Here is a 19,817-nt window from a genome sequence, read left to right as displayed (position 1 = left end):
AGGATCTAACAGGGAGGAATACAAACATTGATTAGATTCTTGGCTTTTTTTTTAGATTAGATTACTTACAGTGTGGAAACAGGCCCTTCGGCCCAACAAGTCCACACCGACCCGCCGAAGCGTATAGCACCCAGACCCATACTCCTACATTTACCTCTTCACCTAACACTACGGACAATTTAGCATGGTCAATTCACCTAACCTGCACATTTTTGGATTGTGGGAGGAAACCGGAGCACCCGGAGGAAACCCACGCAGACACAGGGAGAATGTGCAAACTCCACACAGAGAGTCGCCTGAGGCGGGAAGTGAACCCGGGTCTCTGGCGCTGTGAGGCAGCAGTGCTAACCACTGTGCCACCGTGCCGCCCACTTTTATATTAGAGTCATCAAGATCTACATCTTGGGAAAAAAAATCCCTTCAGCCACACCAGTCAAAAACAACCACCTAACTATTCTATTTCCATTTTCTGGCACTTGGCCCATAGCCTTAAACAAGGGCACATTCAATTTGTTCTGAAATATTATGAGGTTTTCTGCCTCTTTCACCCTTACAGACTGAATTCCAGAGTCCTGGAGATACTGAGGACTGCAGATGCTGGAAAGTCAGAGGCGATAAAGTGTGGAGCTGGAAAGAGCACAGTAGGTCAAACAGCATCAAAGGAGCAGGGGAGTTGATGTTTCAGGTCGGAACCTTTCACCAGGACTCGTGATGACAGGTTCTTACCTGAAACATCGACTCCCCTGCTCCTCCAATGCCGCCTGACCTGCTGTGCATTTGCAACCATCTTTAGCCAGAAGTGCTGAGTCGATGATCAATCTTGACCTCATCCTTAAATCCCCACCAGATGCCAGTCTTCACACAATTTGATTCAAGCCATGTGATAACAAAAAAATGGTTGAAGGTAGTAGATACTTTCAAGGCTGTACACCATGACAATTCTGGTATTGGTTATGAAGACATATGTTTCCAAAACTGCCACAGCTCAAAACCCAGCTATTCCAGTATGACTATGACACTGGCGCCTATGCAACAATTACTCAGGTATGCCACAAAAAGCCAATTGCCACCACATCAGTTTGTTTTTAACCATTGGAATCATGGAATTCTCACAATGCAGAAGGAGGCCATTTGGCCCATTGTGTCCATACCAACTCTCTGAGCATTTTAATCTTGTGCCAGTTTCCCTGCCATAATCTTGCATGTTGTTTCCATTTAAATAATACAAACAAAGGACATAATTAAAAGGTGAAATGCATGAGGGTTAGAAGTGATGAGGTAAAATACCTTTTCACACAGGGGTGGGGATCTGGAATGCACTGGAATGGAGGGTAATTAAGTTGGGAAACCCCACAAACTTTAAAAAGTGGTTGGATGAGTACCATAAGTATCATATATGGGTCAAGTGCTGGAAAGTGGGACTATTTTGCTGCGAGAAAGTAGTGAAATTTTGGCAGTACAGACTTGATGGGCCAAAAGGTTCTTCTAGGAGGAAATGAGGACTGCAGATGCCGGAGATCAGAGTCAAAGAGTGGGGTGCTGGAAGAGTACAGCCGGTCGGGCAGCATCCAAGGAACAGCAGAGTTGACGTTTCGGGCATAAGCCCTTCATCAGGAATGAGGCCTCATAATTCTATGAAATTTCTAGATCATTAATGTATTTGAACTAAGGATATTAAATCTTAACATAACATCTTGGAAGTATTCAATGGATCAGTGCCATCTGTGAAAAATAGCTAGAATTTCAAATTAATAGACTTGCATGAAAGGTGGAAAAAGTTTTAAGCAAGTGCAAAGAGTAAAAAAGGGTGGGAAGTGAAGCATTAAAAAATTAACACAAGGTTAACTTTTTACTTTAACTGTCTCTCTCACTAAATTATTCTCTTACACAGTGTTTTCAGCATATTCTGTTTAAAACTTTCATTCACTCATCCTGTTGCTGACTCAGCCAGGTTTTATTGCCTACCACCAGATCGTAGAATCCCTACAGTGTGGAAGAAGACCATTCAGCCCATTGCATCCACACCAACCCTTCAAAGAGCATTTCACTCAGACAGACCCTCTTATCCCTGAAACCCTGCATTTCCCATGGCCAATTTACCTAACCTACATGTCTTTGGACTATGGGAGGAAACCGGAGTACCCAGAGGGAATGGGGAGAACATGCAAACTCTACACAAGCAGTTACCCAAGGGTGGAGTTGAATCCAAGTCCCTGGTGCTATGAGGAGAAAGTGAGGTCTGCAGATGCTGGAGATCAAAGTTGAAACTTTATTGCTGGAACAGCACAGCAGGTCAGGCAGCATCCAGGGAACAGGAGATTCGACGTTTCGGGCACAGGCCCTTCCTGAAGAAGGGCCTGTGCCCGAAACGTCGAATCTCCTGTTCCCTGGATGCTGCCTGACCTGCTGTGCTGTTCCAGCAATAAAGTTTCAACTTTGATCTCCAGCATCTGCAGACCTCACTTTCTCCTGGTGCTATGAGGCAGCAGGTCTAACCACTAATATACAGGGCCGAACTTTAGAAGATGGTGGTAATGAGTTCCCTTCTTTGCCGTCTATTTGATGTAGGATTCCCACAAAACTTAGAGGGGAAAGATATAAAAGAGACCTACGGGGCAACTTTTTCACACAGAGAATGAAAATGTTCTCCTGTACATATTTTAGATAGTAGTGGTTATGCATTTGGGAGGTGTTATCAAAGGTGCTTGGGTGAATTTCTTCAGTGCATCATTTAGATGGTACAAATTGGTGCTGCTGAATGTCGGTTGTAGAGGAAGTAAATGTTCATGAATGTTGTGCCAAGCAAGTGTGCTGATTTGTCATGGATGATGTCAACCTTTTTGCTTAATTGGTCAGGTCAGATTTGTCCTTTTTTTTGTGTAAGGGACATACATGGATAATTTTTCATATTGTCGGGCAGGTGCCAAAGTTGTAGCTACACTGCAACATCTTGGCTAGGTGTACAGCAAGTTCTGAAGCACAAGGCATCAGTACTGGAATTTTGTCAGGACATCGAGCCCCAATGCCCTCCAACTGTTTCTTCGTGGAAACCAGCAGGAGATTTCATTGTCCATGTTTGACCTCATGTCATGAGGCTTCATTGGTATGGAGTCAATGTTGATGACTCCGAGGTCAACTCCCTGTTGCCTGGAAACCATTATGCTACTATGTCTGTTGGGTCCAACCTACCGATGCAGTGGTGATAGTGTTATCTAGAACATTGTCTGTAAGGTATGACCATGAGTATGACTACGTCAGACTATTTCTTGGCTCATCTGCAAATTTGGCTTCATTTCCCAGGTGTTTAATGAGAATGAATTAGGTGCATATGAGGGAGACATTGCTAAGGATGTCATTTTCAGTGCCTTAATGCCCAAAGTACCTTAATGTCCAGTTTCATTCCTTCTCTTAAACTTTCTAGAGTAGATGCAACTGAGCTTGTTAGCTGTTTCAAAGAGCAGATTCAAAGTAGACTGCAACTTTCTCTAATACTCCTGGCTCATGGATTCTTCATTGAATCAGGATTAATCATTGTTAAACCCCTGGCTTGATGCTAACGGTGGAGTGGGGGTGTACATATATCACTTTACCATCAATTGCAGATTTTCTTTGAATTGAAATTCCAACCTCTGCCATAGTAGAATTTGAACCCACACCCCCAGAACAACACAGCAGCCTCTGGATTACTCGTCCAAAAATATATCCACTAGGCAATCACCTCCCATTGCAGATTTAACATGAAAGCAGGAAAAAATGTAAACCCTCACCCAGTCAGACAGCATTCTCTGGAGACAGAAAAGGAGTAAAACATTTCAAGATTCTCAGAATAATATTTGATTACTGCTTATGTTGGCACAGTAAATAATTAATCCAACTCAAACGATTTGGATTAAATTACTTTTTCTAAAGAAAGATCCCAATCAGCCAGCTTGAGGTGAAACCTTGGCATTGGGGACTGGGAAAGCCAAGACCAACTTTCGTCGACAGCTGGGCTGTTTGTGGCTCTGGGTGACGTCACGGCCTAGCGGGTTCGCGCCGCGGCCAGCTGGCAGGGGGCGCGCTCCCGCTCTCGGACCCAACACTGTCACCGCCGTCGGACACCGGCATCAGCACTCTGCCCGGCGCCTGAGCTTCCATTGAGGATTTAATCGGTGGATGTTTGAGAGGTAAACTTCTCTCTTGATAGGTGTTTTCTCTCTCTCTCTCTGTCTCTGCAGATATACACAGAGATCTTTGTCGCGACGGGTGAAGCGGGACGGACGGAGGGAGGGATACTGAGGCCTAGGTTGACGGAGGTGAGCGCCAAGCATTGCGCATGTGCGGGGGCCGCAGTGCGGTCTGGGAGTTGTAGTCTCCATGACGTTAGTGACGATGGGTGACAGTTTGGGAAAGGGCGATTGAAACTCCATTTCCCAGGGTGCAGCGGTCGGCCGGACTCTCCGCCCATCATGGTCAGCACTGCTGGCTGGCCGGGTTGCAGTTGGAGTTTCTTTGTGACTCTGAGTCTTTTCAATCCGTTTGGGTATCCTAACAGGCGAGGGTGAGTTGCTGTTTGGGTTGGTTTATTGCCGTGATTTTTGTGGTGGAATCAATAAGTTCACCGTCAGTTTAGTTTACAAGGAGCATCCCTGCCATATGGTGGGAGGCAGTTTTGATTCAAGCCTCCGCTGCCACGAATTCCGTAAGTAACCGAACAATCTAAGTTTGTTTTATTGACTTAGGATGATGCTTCACCTTTTGTCGATAACTTGATGTGCCACCACATTTGTGAAACTTTTTAGCGAACTTTAAAAATATTTAAAATCGACGCAAGCCCAACAACATTAAGAGCTTATTGTCACAGCCGCAGGTAACGTTAAGCGCAGTTTTTCGGGTTAAGGTATATCATCTGTAACCAAAAGAGAAATGAGTTAAACATGTAGTGTTATTGCAAGGTTAAGTTCGTAATCCAGAAAATGTGTTTAGATCTTGATCCTGTGTGTTTTTTTTTCCACTCGTTATCTCTCTCACGTATGCAATGATCACAGCAAGTCAGTTTCATGAAAGTTCTCATAGTATTTACTAGGTAGAAATACTCGGTTATAATGATTTCTTATTCCAAAAACAAGTTTTTTTTTAATTTTACGTGCAATTAAGCTTATTGTGTTTCCTTGTATGATGCATTTTATTTTCTTTCAATGTGGCATTCTTGCGCCATAATTGATACACAACAGTCAACTTCTCAATTATAGAGCAAATTGTGCAATAAATATGTGACTTGTGCATAACAAACTTGTGAAACTGACTTGTATATAACAAACAGTCCAACTACCTAATATTTAAATCTTTTTATTATAATAATAAGAGCAGAACTTTAGAGAAATTGTACCTGCGTGCTTTGATCCAATACTTATCAGTACTCTGACAATTGTAAACAGGGTACAATCACTGGTATCCTCATTTCAATGGAACTATTTTTGTGATACATCTCTGGTATAAGTCAAATAAAACATCTCAGGAAGCCTGAATGCATGTATCCTATTTTAAGCAATTTGACTGGCTTGTGTCTGTAAAAGCTATTTCTATATCATTTATAGTACAAGTGAATAATCAAACAGACCCATACATTTCAAAAGCAAAATGTGCCACACTCTTTATTTTACCATTTCAGTAGGAGACCAGTATACAATAAATTGGTGATTGTGCATACATTTACTGAAATACATTTTTCTGGTGGGTATGATGCCTGACAGGAGCTAGTGAAATTCAAATAAAGATAAATAAGTTTGAGTCAATTTTTTTAAACGATTTTCCCATGACAGAATTTGGAATTGCCTTCATTCTGTCATGGGAAAATCAAAACATGGGGATTATAAAAAATAATCAAGTGCAGAGAATGACCCAGATTATTTGACTTGGCTTGGATTTTGACTCAGTGATAAATAAATGGCACTAGGTGTTCATTAGGTTTGCACTTGCTCAAATTCTTTTGTACTGGAACGTGTAGTGCTTAAAAATTCATTTCACCGTGGCACAGTCAACAGGTGATCTGGGACTTGTCCAAACAGGATAAGCAGATGTGATTGTTTAAAGACTATCACATTTGAAGAATTTTTAATGAATAGTGTAGATCTAATCCAGCAAATGTTAGGATAGTTAATTTTAATGTTTGACTAAGTATACAAAGAAAAATAAAAAGGGTTGGAAAAATTGAATGAAGCGAGACAGATAAAATGTTTTTAAAATTTATTTCCATTTAAAACCTTAAGAATATGATTGCACACTTCTAAAACTGAATATTCACTGCTAAAATACTTGTTTGTCAATAATTAATACTTATTGCATTGTTAAAGTTTGACCTACACTCGAGGGGATAAGTCAAAACCTTTTCTTGCAAAGTTACTCTATATCTTCATTGTAACTGCAATGTAGAGTCACAGAGGTGTACAGCATGGAAACAGACCCTTCAGTCCAACCTGTCCATGCCAACCAGATATCCCAATCCAATCTAGTCCCACCTGTCAGCACCCGGCCCATATCCCTCCAAACCCTTCCTGTTCATATACCCATCCAAATGCCTGTTAAATGTTGCAATTGTACCAGCCTCCACCACTTACTCTGGCAGCTCATTCCATACACTGAATGACTATGAAAACTGACATTCAACAAATATAAAATTATTCTTTCAGGGTCACTTTGGCAGTGATCACAATCGTTGGATACCGCTGAGAACTGATCACATCTCATTCACCAAGACGTAACATTTTCATTCTCTGTGTGAAAAAGTTGTCCCGTAGGTCTCTTTTATATCTTTCCCCTCTCATCCTAAACCCTTGCCCTCTAGTTCTGGACTCCCCGACCCCAGGGAAAAGACTTTGCCTATTTACCTTATGCATGCCCCTCATGATTTTGTAAACCTCTATAGGTCACTTCTCAGCCTCTAACGCTCCAAAGAAAACAGCCCCAGCCTGTTCACCTCTCCCTATAGCTCAAATCCTCCAACATCCTTGTAAATCTTTTCTGAACCCTTTCAAGTTTCACAACATCTTTCCGCTGGGAAGGAGACAAGAATTGCAAGCAATATTCCAACAGTGGCCTAACCAATGTACTGTACAGCCGCAACATGACCTCCCAACTCCTGTACTCAATACTCTGACCAATAAAGAAAAGCATACCAAACGCCTTCTTCACTATCCTATCTACCTGCGACTCCACTTTCAAGGAGCTATGAACCTGCACTCCAAGGTCTCTTTGTTTAGCAACACTCCCTTACCATTAAGTGTATAAGCTCTGCTAAGATTTGCTTTCCCAAATGCAGCACCTCGCATATATCTGAATTAAACTCCATCTGCCACTTCTCAGCCCATTGGCCCATCTGGTCAAGATCCTATTGTAATCTGAGGTAACCCTCTTTGCTGTCCACTACACCTCCAATTTTGGTGTAATCTGCCAACTTACTAACTGTACCTCTTATGCTTGCATTAAAATCATTTATGTAAATGACAAAAAGTAGAGGACCCAGCACTGATCCTTATGGCATTCCACTGGTCACAGGCCTCCAGTCTGAAAAACAACCCTTCACCACCACCCTCTGTCTTCTATCTTTGAGCCAGTTCTGTATCCAAATGGCTAGTTTTCCCTGTATTGCTAATCATTCTCCCATGGGGAACCTTGTTGAACGCCTTACTGAAGTCCATATAGATCACATCTACTGCTCTGCCCTCATCAATCCTCTTTGTAATTTCAAACTGCTCCAAATATTTAAATGGCAAAATTACAGTCAGCATTCGCCATTATAACTCCTCTGAAACTGGCAGCAAATTCATGTATCCCCTGTGTGTACGCAGTTAGATACGAAACCCAGATTAGATATGAAACCCAGAAGCTGTTATCAGTGATTCAACACTTGGATGCACAGTTGAGGTCTTCCCACGATGTCATTAATTATAAATCATTTATGAAGTGAGAGCTTCCGCTCTTAGGCTCGTAACCCTGCTGTAAAAAATACTTGAAAATATTGCATCTTGTTGAATGAGATGTGATTGGTTCTCAGGGGTATCCAAAGTTTGAGATCACTGTCAAAGTGACCCTGAAGGAGTAATTTAATATTTGTTGAATGTCGGTTTTCATCACTTTGATCAAATTTGTATTTTTTAAAGTCTTATATTTTCACCCCATTCATATATCCCAATCACTTATTTTGCCAGCTGTAACATGTAAGAATTAAAGGTGAAGTGTTTTTGCTTCTTGCTTTTCTATCTGTTGGAATACTTGTGTAAGACTGAACTCCTTGTTAATGCCATTGTGGCCAGACACCTGGAGCGTCCCATGATGGCACACAAGATTCAAACCGATGTTGGAAAATAAGAAATCTGCATCACAGAGATGGCTAAAGGTTTGGAAGTACCTTTCTTCAGAGATTAGAAATGATCATCATTGCTTTACCTCCACCTTTTGGAGCTGCTGAAGGAATAGAGCAACTCAAACTGCACCTTTTGGATTTCTGCATTTAATGGTGCATGTTTGGTCATCCTTTAAGTAGTGTAAAGTGCTGTCAGCATTGATAGCCTAAAACTTTAACTCAGAATATTCTTGTGTCTGGCCAGGTGTCTTAGAGTTGCTGAATCATTCATTTCTCTGACACAAACATCTTTTGGTATATTTGCATATTTGAGTTTGACAACTCATTGAAATATGTATTTAAATTTTGCTTGGCAGTCATTAAGATATTCCTGTTTTGTTCAAATTGGCTAATCTGTTTGATACTAATGGAGTGAGCTCAGATAGCATTCTGATGCTAACTCTTCAGAGTCTATGTAATGGTTGATGTTTGGATATCTTCTGTTCAGTTAAATTCTTCTGTGTACTCTTGAGTATAAAAAACTAAAAGTTTGCTATTGTGGAGCTAAGACTGTCATTTAGAATTCACTTTTAGTGCCAAAAGTGTCCTTGTGCTCAACACTTATCTCTCTTATTTTGGTGTCAATTGCAGTGCAATAGTAACATTCCTGTAAATAAGATAGATGATGAGAAGTCCAAGCTTCATTTGACAGTGTTGAACATGGTATCTAGACTAACATAAAAGCAGTTCTGAGGAAGTGCTACACTGTTAGAGTTGCCATATTTCATTTGTGATATTAAAATGAAATGGGTGTATGTATATAATGCCATTTAAGAAAGAGCAGTGACATTCACCCACAGGCTAAGCCAATACTAACCCTTCAGTTTATGTCACTGAGAGACATAAGCAATTATCTCATTGCATTTGTGAGATGTTGCTGGGAATAAATTGACTGCGATGTTTGCCCAATAACAATTGCCACTTCAAAAGTACTTCCATTAGTTTTGATTTGTTTTTAAACATCCTCAGTTTGGAAAAAGCAGTGTGCAAATGCGAGTTTGTTCTAGTATTTGGAGGCAACTTGCTCCATAGCATTCCTTTTATTTTGTGGGATAGTGAACCAGAGAAAACACATAGTAATTTTCAGATTGGATAGTGGGAGATTTCAAACACGTCTGTGAGCATTATACTTAATGGAAGTGAGTCGGCGGTCCTCTAAAGTAAAGTTGTTGTGAGCTTAAACAATAATCTTATTTATAAAGCTTGGAATTTTATTGAACTGTTTTATTTGCAGAATAACACTGATGGTGGTTCCCAAGGTGATGAAGCTCCAGCATCTCATTGCAATTGGTGTTTATCTTTTCCTGTGGCATCAGTGCAGCACCTGAAGAGGACCACGTGTTCTAGGAGCAGTATGTTGTATTTTCATAGATAATTTTACTTTTCTTACTAAATACCACTGACTGAAATGAATAGTTATAAATGTATAATAAGCTATTTACAGATCCAAGTGTCTGAACATTTTTTGCTTCGAAGAGTTTGAGCTTTGGAGTCTCTATTGTATAAAGCAATGAATAGCTGCAAACTTCAGTAAGTCTGCTGCAGAAATTTGATTAAAGCTTATTTGGCCTGAGTTCTGCAGGGAATATCTGAACGTCCATTTCCACATGTTTAGCTTTAGTACCCTGAACCTTTCTGTAAAGATTTAGTGTTGCTGCCTGCTTTGCATTCTCTTAAACTCAGAATGAATAATGTGCTCCATACTCATAGCTTATCTTAATATTTGCACAAAGCAAAACAGATATTCTACCACCTGTGATGGTAGAACTGAGCAATGCAGTCAATCATTGCTACTTGTTGCACAAACAAGCATCCTGACCCCAGACTTATTTTTTAGTACTGTCTGCTGCAAATCCTTCATCTTGTCTCTTGCACAAATCATTAATGTGAAGTGAAGACAAGCCTTTGAGTGAAGTTGCTTGCACCATTGTAGAAGCCTATTCCAGTCCTAGAATCATACAGCATAGAAATAGACCTTTTGGTCCAACACATCTGCACCGACCTGACATCGCATTTGTCAGAATGTGGCCCATATCCCTCTAAAGCCTTCCTACTCATAGGCAATCCTACTCAAAAGCCATCCAGATGCCTTTTAAATGTTGTAATTGTACCCACCTCTACCACTCACTGCAGTTCATTCCATACTTAAACTGACCTGCACGTGAAAATGTTACCCCTTAGATCTTCTTTTAAATCTTTTCCCTCTCACCTTAAACCTGTACCCTTTAGCTTTGGACTACCCACACCCTAGGGTTATTCGCCCTATCCATGCCCTTCAAGATTTTAATAAACCTCTATAAGGTCATGTCCTCAGCCTCTGATACTCCAAGAAAAAACGACCTCAGCCTATTCAGCCTCCCTCTGTAACTAGGATCCTGCAGTCCTGGCAACACCCTTGTAAACCTTTTCTGCACCCTCTCAAGTTTAACAACTATGTGGAGGTGCTGGTGTTGAACTGGGGTGGACAAAGATAAACATCACACAGCTTCCCTATTCAGCACTGTTGGCGCTTTATATGTTGGCTTGTTTTTTTTTATGGTTTTTGTTGTATATAATCTTTGACAGCTTTGCAAGTTTGTTAACTGTAGTGGTTTTAATTTATGTAGTTTTTATGTTCGATGGATCTTACAACACTAGTACTCAGCAATTTGTGTTTCGAGCTCCTCCTCTCTCGAATCTAAATGTTACTGCAGAACATTATGGCTAATGACTTAATTAAATGGTGTACCTGGAACATCAAGGCGAGTCAATCACCAATTAAGAGGAAGAAGGTACTTTCAAATCTTAGAACGGAAAAGGTGGATATGGCTTTGTTACAGGAGAGACACTCTTGGATGATAGAGAGCATTTGAAACTACAGCAGAATGTCTTTGATCGGGTTTACTTTTCATCTTTTAGAACCAGAAGGAGGGGAGTGGCTATATTGGTTAGGAGGAATCTCCCATTTAAGTTACTAGAGTTGTTGTGATTCCGTTTGCCGAGCTGGGAATTTGTGTTGCAGACGTTTCGTCCCCTGTCTAGGTGACATCTTCAGTGCTTGGGAGCCTCCTGTGAAGCGCTTCTGTGATGTTTCCTCCGGCATTTATAGTAATTTGTATCTGCCGCTTCCGGTTGTCAGTTCCAGCTGTCCGCTGCAGTGGCTGGTATATTGGGTCCCAATATACCAGCCACTGCAGCGGACAGTTGGAACTGACAACCGGAAGCGGCAGATACAAATTACTATAAATGCTGGAGGAAACATCACAGAAGCGCTTCACAGGAGGCTCCCAAGCACTGAAGATGTCACCTAGACAGGGGACGAAACGTCTGCAACACAAATTCCCAGCTCGGCGAACAGAACTACAACAACGAGCACCCGCGCTACAAATCTTCTCACAAACTTTGAAGTTACTAGAGTGTGTTAAAGACACACATGGGAGGTTTGTAATTCTCAGAGCCCCTGATAAACAGGGACGAATATGGTATTTTAAATGTTTATTGCCCTCCAGCCCATCCCCTCAAATTTATGATAGAAGCATTCTCTAAATTGATCAGTGTGTAGCCCCGGCATATCATTATAGGGGGAGATTTTAACTGTCTTATGGATCCCAAAGTAGATAAGTTGCCCAAAGGCTCCCCACCCCCTCCCGATACCCTCTGTACAAACTGAACAGTTAGTGGATGTGTGTGTGGAGTTAGGTTGGTGGACATCTGAGGGTGTCCACCCTACAGACAGGGATTGTACAATTTTTTCCAATCCACACAGATGTCACACCAGGATTGATTTTTTTTTTCTGACCCCTGTGGCAGTCCTGGACTTGGTGGCATCTTGTACGATTGGTAACATTACCATCTCCGATCACGCTCCAGTGTACCTATTGGTTAAGATTTAGGACATTACGGTGGTCCCGATGCAGTGGCGAATGGACCCCTTTATCCTTAAGGATAATTTTGTGGAGTACTTCTCTAGGGAATTTCGGGTATTCCTAGACATTAACTCAGGCTCGGTTAGTAGCCCATCTGTCCTTTGCGAAACTGCTAAAGCCTATGCCATGTTAGTTATTTCCTACTCTGCCAGAAGCGGCAGAAGGGCGAACAGCAACGTCTTGTCGAAGCACAGTTGAAGGCAGCCAAAAAGACTTATTTTGACAGGCCCTCAGTCAAGTTACAGAGGTTTACGGTGCTATGGTCTGCATTGAATTCCATGCTCTCGCAGACAGCAAAGAAGGAGCTTACTTTTGCAAAGCAAAGGTTATATGAGCATGGTGACAAGCCAGCCAAGTACCTAGCATATCTCGCCAAGAAAGGGAGCACCCTTCAAGCCATTATGTCGATTAGGGAAGAGTCTGGGAACCTAATGTGTTTCCAAAAAGATTAATGTGGCATTCCTGAGATTTTACTGATTTATACCAATCTGAGGGTTGTGAGGAGGGATGGGCCAAGATGGCCCACCCCTCCTCACAACCCTCAGATTGTTTTTTAACAATCTAGAGCTCCCAGGCATGATCCCAAACAATAGTCTTTTCTCAATGCCCCTTTATCAGAGCAAGAGGTTCAGGAGGCTGTGAAGCAACTTCAGAGTGGAAAGGGGCCCGGTACTGATGGACTTCCTAGCGAATTCTATAAAGAACTTATAAACATATTGTCAGGCCTGATGCTCAACATGTTCAATGACTCATACAGTCATGATCGTCTTCCACCATCTCTGAGAGAGGCCAGTATTTCGCTTATTCTTAAAAAAGGGAATGTCCTGGAGGACTGTGCTTCATACAGGGCCATTTCACTCTTAAATGTAGACTTCAAAATCCTCCCTAAGACTCTTGCATTAAGGCTGGAGACTGTGTTACCTTCTATTGTTAAGAGGACCAGATTGGCTTCAAAAGGGGCTACAGATCCTCCAATAATGTTAGGAGGCTGCTTTATGTAATTCAAGTGTGTCAACAACAGTCAATACAGGGATTGGTGATTTCTCTAGATGCAGAGAAGGCATTTGACTGATTTGAGTGGCCATACCTCTCTTATACTCTGGAGCAGTTTGACTTGGGCGAAACCTTTTAAGATGGGTAAAAGTTCTTTTTAGTGACTCTCTCGCTGCAGTCATCACCAATGGGGTACGATCAAACAATTTTAACATTTTTAGGGGCAGCAGCAGGGCTGTCCCTTTTGCCATTGCTTTTTACATTGGTGGTTGAACCATTGGCGGAGTCCATTCATAGAGATCCTAACATATCGGCTATAGAAGTGGGGTCAAAATTACTTAAGATTTTGTTGTACGCGGGCGATGTCCTAATTTGTTTGTCAAATCCAGCAGTTTCGGTGCCTCGCCTGATACAATGCATCAGCTCGTTTGGCACCTTTTTTGGTACAAGAGTAATCTTGCAAAATCAGAGACTATGCCTATGAGTGGTCTTACGAAGGTGCTAGGACTTGAAGGCGAATATCGATTCCCATTTAAGTGACCGCAGGGCGGTTTTGTGTACTTAGGCATATTCATCACTCAGTTCTTGATCAGTTGTTCAAAGCTAAGTTTTCTCATCTCTGCAGGGTGTGGGGGAGAGAGCTAGACGTTGAGGTCTCCTCAGAGGCATGGGAAGATATTTGGGAAAACGCAAGAAAGATATCAATTTGCAGTAGAACCCATGCTTTACAGTTGATTCTCCACAGAGTCCACTTGGCTCTGGATCACTTTTCAAAATTTAACCTAGGGGTATCTTCAACATGTCTCAAGTGTAAGGTTTGTATGGGCACTCTTGCCCATTGTCTTTGGTCCTGTCATTGGCTTCAAACATACTGAAGTGCTGTGGTGGGTGCAATGGAGGGGATTTTGGGTGTAAGGGTGAAGAAGGACCCGATCTCTCCTCCTCTTGGCCTGCCCAGTGTGTTTCCTCGAGATGCACATAAGAAAAAAACTTTTCAACGTCTTCACTTTCTGTGCAAGAAAGAATTTCATGTTAGGTTGGGTATCCAAAAATCCCCCGGGTTGGCGGAAGATTGTTATGGAGCATATCCCCTTGGATTTTCTTACAAATATGTTACACCACAAGATTGAGAATTTCTATAAGGTATGGCAGCTTTCTTTGGAATACCTGGACACAGATTTGTCTGCCACACTAATAAGGGCTTTTATATAGCCTTAACGATTGTGCTTTACAAGTCCAGTATCCAGAGAGGGGGAGCTGCAAATGTATGAATATGTGAAAATTAATGCTCTCGATATTCGAGAGTGAGTGTTTTGTTTGGCTGAGCTGAGGTATTATTATTTATTAGTTTGTTGGTTATTATTTATTTTGTTAAGTAGTTAGTTGGAGTTTTTTATATATATATTTTTCTATACATGTTTATACATTTGTACATGAGGGTGGTTTGGGTTTTTACATTTTTTTGGTGTTCTTTCTTTGTATTTTTAATTGTATTTTGTATTTGTTGTAATATTAAAAGATCTATTTTTCAATAAAAATATATTTACAAAAAAAATCACACAACACCAGGTTACAGTCCAACAGGTTTATTTGGAAGTACAAGCTTTCAGTGCGCTGCTGCTTCGTCAGGCAGCTAGTGGAGCATGATCATGGAACACAGAATTTATAGTAAAAGATCAAAATGTCATACAATTGATGAAATGTATTGAACAAACCGAGATTGCTGTTAAGTCTTTAATCAATTGGAATGGGGTTGCAGGTTTCAATTCATCAATATGTAAATCCCAGAACTTCATTCAAGTCATATCCCTGAGATAACTTAAGATTTTATATAAAAAATGGTGACTGAGTCTGTATACTATGATTCTACTCCACTAGTTACCTTACAACGGAGTAGCGCTCCAAAGGCTTGTACTTTCAAATAAACCTGTTGGACAATAACCTGGTATTGTGTAAATTTTTAAGTTTAACAACATCCTTCATATAGTTGTTATTTCACCAGACATGCTGTGAAAACCCCATTTACTTGTGTGCAGGATTTCCTCCTCACTTTGAGAAAGGTGATGCTGTTGAGGCATCCAAGAAAATTAATCCAAGAAAGTCCTCAACCTCTGAATTCCAATGATAAGATTGCACTTGATATTAAAAGCTCAAAGTGTAAGAGGACAGATTTTGAACAGCTAAAGTGCCAAAATTGTTGTTGCTGTAGCTATTTGTAGATGCTTTATAATCGGTCAGTTTAAGGGTGTTTTTACACATCTCTGGAGCAGATGGCACCTCAACCCCGATACTCCTAGCTCCAAGGTAGTGACACTATACTGCAACAAGACCATTTTTTAAAATCCACTGTACACTCAGGTTAATCATGCAATAATTATGTTTATTGCAGTGAGGGGAGCTGTTTAGGACACAAGCCTGTCAAATGTGACTCAGCAAAAATGACTGAATCTTCTCCTGTTCTGAGACCAAAGCCACGTTTTGTTAGAAATGCTTGTATATCGTAACTTCATTTTATAAACTTCAATCTAATGAATGTTTGGTAATAATTAATTACAGGTAGTTGTCAGTCCCAACCTTTTGCTTTCGATGTTTACAATTCTGTATAAATTTCTAAGTTGGGTTTTGTTGGTGGGTAAAGCATAGTCAGTCTTTCAAGACCAATGCAGTTGTGAATTTCCTGTAATTGATTAATAATGTTCTTATAATGTTTTATGATATTCAGTTCAAAGTTTCCTACTGGAATATTCATACTGGAATATTTTCACTTGTAAGGGTTTTATAAGGGTTCTCTTTAGATAGAATATCTGTTTTATTGCAGTAAGGAAATCAATGCTTAAACAGAAATTCTCTTTTATTATGAATACTGAGATACCAGTAAATAAATAGTCCAGTCATGAGAGTTCTGATGACTCTCACATCAAAGACTTGATTTTGCTGTTATGCCTTATTATCTTCTGTTATTTGGGAACTTTTGTATTCTGTTTGTGCTTTGTATTTGAATTTGAAGCACAAAACAGCACATCGAAGATAGAACTTGTAACATGTAGTATTTAAGCAATTTGTACTTTGGCTGTTTTAATTTTTATCACTTGCATTTAGGGATTTTATTTTCAAATGTAATCATATTTTAACAACAAAGTTCTTCTGTAAGAATTCCAATCCCTATTCAATACTTTATTCTTTTTTAGGATGGGTGAGTTCAGTGTGTTCCGGTTCCCTTCTAGCTATGTTGTTGTATCGTACTTAAGTTTAAGTGCCTAACTACTTTTAGTTGGATACCAGATAGCCAAATAAGTTTATTGGTGTTATACAATGAAAAGGTTTGATGTTTCAAAAACTACCAGTTACTTGTTCTGAATTGAAATAATAGAACATGTTTTTAAATTTCTTAATATTGAACATTTCCCAATATTTACAAGCAAAGTATTTGAAAAGCCAAATTTTCCTACATGATTGAATTAAATTATTGCAATTACACATATCAGTTGAAAAATTGTCTCTGAGATTTCCATAATGTTCAGCTACAAGGCTATTTCTCATGGCTTGAGAACTAAATGGCATGCTCTCAAGCTAGCACTGCCTTTTCAGACTGAAATGAGAAATATTTTTGCTGTGGCTTGTGAATCCATGAAATTCTCTGGCACAAAGAATGGTGGGTGTTTAGTCATTGAGTGTCCTCAAGGCTGTGATTAATAGATTTTTGAATTCTAGGAGAGTGCAGGGATCTGGGGATCAGGTGGGAAAGTAGTGGAGCAAATTCAAGGAGTTATATAACCCATTTCACATTCTATTTGTCAAGTTCTAATAAGCTATAACTACTTGACTTTTGTTGTCTCGACCAACAGATTCTTTGCTAACTGCCTTTGAAGAATAATTTGGGAATGGAGGAAGACCAAAGGGAGGTGAGTTGGTTGAATTTTGTGCTAGAATTTTTTTTTTCCATTATTCGTGGGATGTGGGCTTTGCTGGCTGGGTCAGTGTTTATTTTCTATCCCTAGTTGCCCTTGAGAAAGTGGTGGTGAACCATCTTCTTGAGCTGCAACAGACCATTTGGTTTAGGTACACCCACAATGCCGCTGGAGAAGGAGTTCCAGGATTAACAGAAATAAATAATTTTGCATAGAAGCTGGTTAATAATTTTAAGATACCTACCATCCAGGATTTCACAGGAACAGAAGTAAGCCATTCAGCCCCATGAGGGTGTTCTACTATTCGATTTACTTTTTAAATTAAAAAAAAATTCATTTGTGGGATGTGAGCTTCGCTGGCTGGCTGGCATTTGTTGCCTGTCCCGAATCACCCTTGAGAAGGTGGTAGTTAGCTTGAAACCATGTCTGATCTGTGCCTAAAACCATATACTGCCTTTGGCTCATATCCCTTAAAACCTTTGCTTAACACAAAGCTATCTATCTCAGATATAAAATTCAACAACTGATCCAGAATCCACTGCCATTTGTGGAAAAGTTCCAATCATCTACCATCGTTGGATTGTAGAAGTGCTTCCTATCATCTGAATGATCTGATTCTAATTCTCAGACTATACCTGCTAGTCCTAGAATCACAACCAGTGGAAATAATTTAAGTTTATCAATCCTATCTGCTCCTGTTCACATCTTAAAGACTTCCATCAGATCACTCCTTAACTTTCTAAATTCTACAGAGAAGAGGCCTAATTTGTGTAATCTGTCCTCCATAACAACCTAAAAAGCTCAGATATCATTCTTGTAAACCTATGTTTTACTTGCTTCAAGGCTAACTTATCTTTTTCAAGGTGTGGTGCCCAAATCTGTTCACAGTACTCCAAGTGGGGTCCAACCAGAGTTTTGCATAATTGCAGCATTTCTATGAAAGTTAGAACATTCACTAGGAAATTGGTATAGGACAGACAAAATGCAATGTTTCTTGATCATAATGGGGGAGAAGTGGATATATTGTTCTGTTATATCTTGTTTTGTGTTATAGTCACTGACGGCTGAAAGATTCCCTGTTACCAACTGAACCGTAGCATCCAGGACATTATCCTTTTTTTTATTAGTTGATCTCAGCCAAGCAGAGGCAGAGGTATTAAAGTTGACACTCAGCAAGTAGAAAATTAATGATAAGATAAAAAAGGAGCAGGAGTAGGCCATTTGTCCCATTAAGCCAGATCTGCTATTCAATAAGATCATGGCTGATCTGATTGTAGCTTTAAGATCACTCTCCTGATGTCCCATTTGCCACCACCAGACCTTCGATTCCATTGTAAGTCAAAGATCTGTCCAACTCTGCTTTGAATATATTCAGTGTCCCAGCCTCAATTAATTTGTAGTGAAATGGAATTCCAAAATAAAAACCCACCTCAGAAATTACATTCTTCATCAGCTGCATCTTCGTCAGCTGGGAGATCCTTTATTTTTAAACTGTGTCCTCCAGTTTCTAGATTTACCGTTAAGGATAAACAGCAAACCCCCTTCTAAGTTTCAGTAAGATCACCTCCATTCTTTTTAACAAATCGATAACTAAGAGAAAAGATAGGGCTGTATGTAGCCTTTCCATACCCCTGTGATGTTCAAACGTCTGTGGTGTCCATGTTGTTTTGACGCAGCAGTTGGAATCACAGTTTAAGGTTTTGAAGATATACCCCTCTGGTATGTTGTCCTATCTTGTGAGACATCATTGTGATTGTCAATGGATGCTATCAAAAGCTTCCTTGAAGTTCATGAAGTTGGTAACAAATGGCATCTGATACTCCAGACACTGCTGTATGATCTTGAGCATAAAGGCATGCTCACGGGATAGTCTGTCAGAAGCCAGACTTTTCTACACCGAGAGTACTGTCTACTTCTGATATCAATCTTTTGAGCGGTGCTATGCTGAAGACCTTCAGTACCAACTACATCTCTACAGTCTAGATCTTGTTGACTACCTCCACAAGTTCTCATACATTTCATCCCATTTTTCATAAGTTCCTTTGGCATCTTGTCTTGCCTTTCAGGCTTCTAATGGCTCTTTAGATCTCTGATCTTGCAGTTTCTCCCAGGTTGACATTCAGCTGTTGGCTCACAATGGTGTAATTGAGCTGAAGCCTTGAGCTTGACATCCTGGTGAAATACAGCAGATGAACCAAGGACAAATCAGCAGTGAAGGAACAATAATCCTGTACTTTGGGCAAAAAGTAAACACAGCCATGGAGTTAGCCTCATACTCAACAGATGTTTAGAACAAGTATTAATTGGGTGGAAGCCAGTAGACCATTACAGCATCGCTGTCACATTCCATACCAGACATATCAAAATCAATGTCCTGCAATTTTACCCATCAACATAAACCGACACAGGGAAGGAGAAAGATTAATTATTGTGCTGATTAGCAGGATATACTGAGAGAAATTCTGAGCTATGATATAAATTCACTGATATTATTGCGAAGCTTAGGAACAATCAGCTGACCAGTACTATTCAGCCCTGTGGGTCAACAAGCATGGTCAATGGAAGAGTGAGGGTCTCCTGATTTTCTGCAACAACAATGGGTTCAGTATTCGGTGTAACTTCTTCAAGAAC

At 40.4% G+C, this 19,817-nt stretch overlaps 1 protein-coding gene across 2 annotated transcripts in view; it reads left to right on the top strand.

Moving 5' to 3' along the window:
* Positions 1-4,039: 4,039 nt before the first annotated feature.
* trabd (TraB domain containing) overlaps positions 4,040-19,817 on the top strand; it is a 37,527-nt gene continuing 21,749 nt past the window's right edge. For both annotated transcript variants that reach the window (XM_043713743.2, XM_043713740.2), the window contains exons 1-3: positions 4,040-4,166; positions 9,615-9,732; positions 17,124-17,180. In XM_043713743.2, the coding sequence (XP_043569678.1) occupies positions 17,160-17,180 (21 nt within the window). In that variant the 5' untranslated portion in view covers positions 4,040-4,166; positions 9,615-9,732; positions 17,124-17,159. The remainder of the gene's footprint in view (positions 4,167-9,614; positions 9,733-17,123; positions 17,181-19,817) is intronic.

This window comes from Chiloscyllium plagiosum, unplaced genomic scaffold, assembly GCF_037043375.1.
Source record: "Chiloscyllium plagiosum isolate Xiang-an unplaced genomic scaffold, Cpla_swu_hap1 HiC_scaffold_23, whole genome shotgun sequence".
Taxonomy (NCBI): domain Eukaryota; kingdom Metazoa; phylum Chordata; class Chondrichthyes; order Orectolobiformes; family Hemiscylliidae; genus Chiloscyllium; species Chiloscyllium plagiosum.
This window is presented reverse-complemented; position numbering and strand designations above follow the sequence as displayed.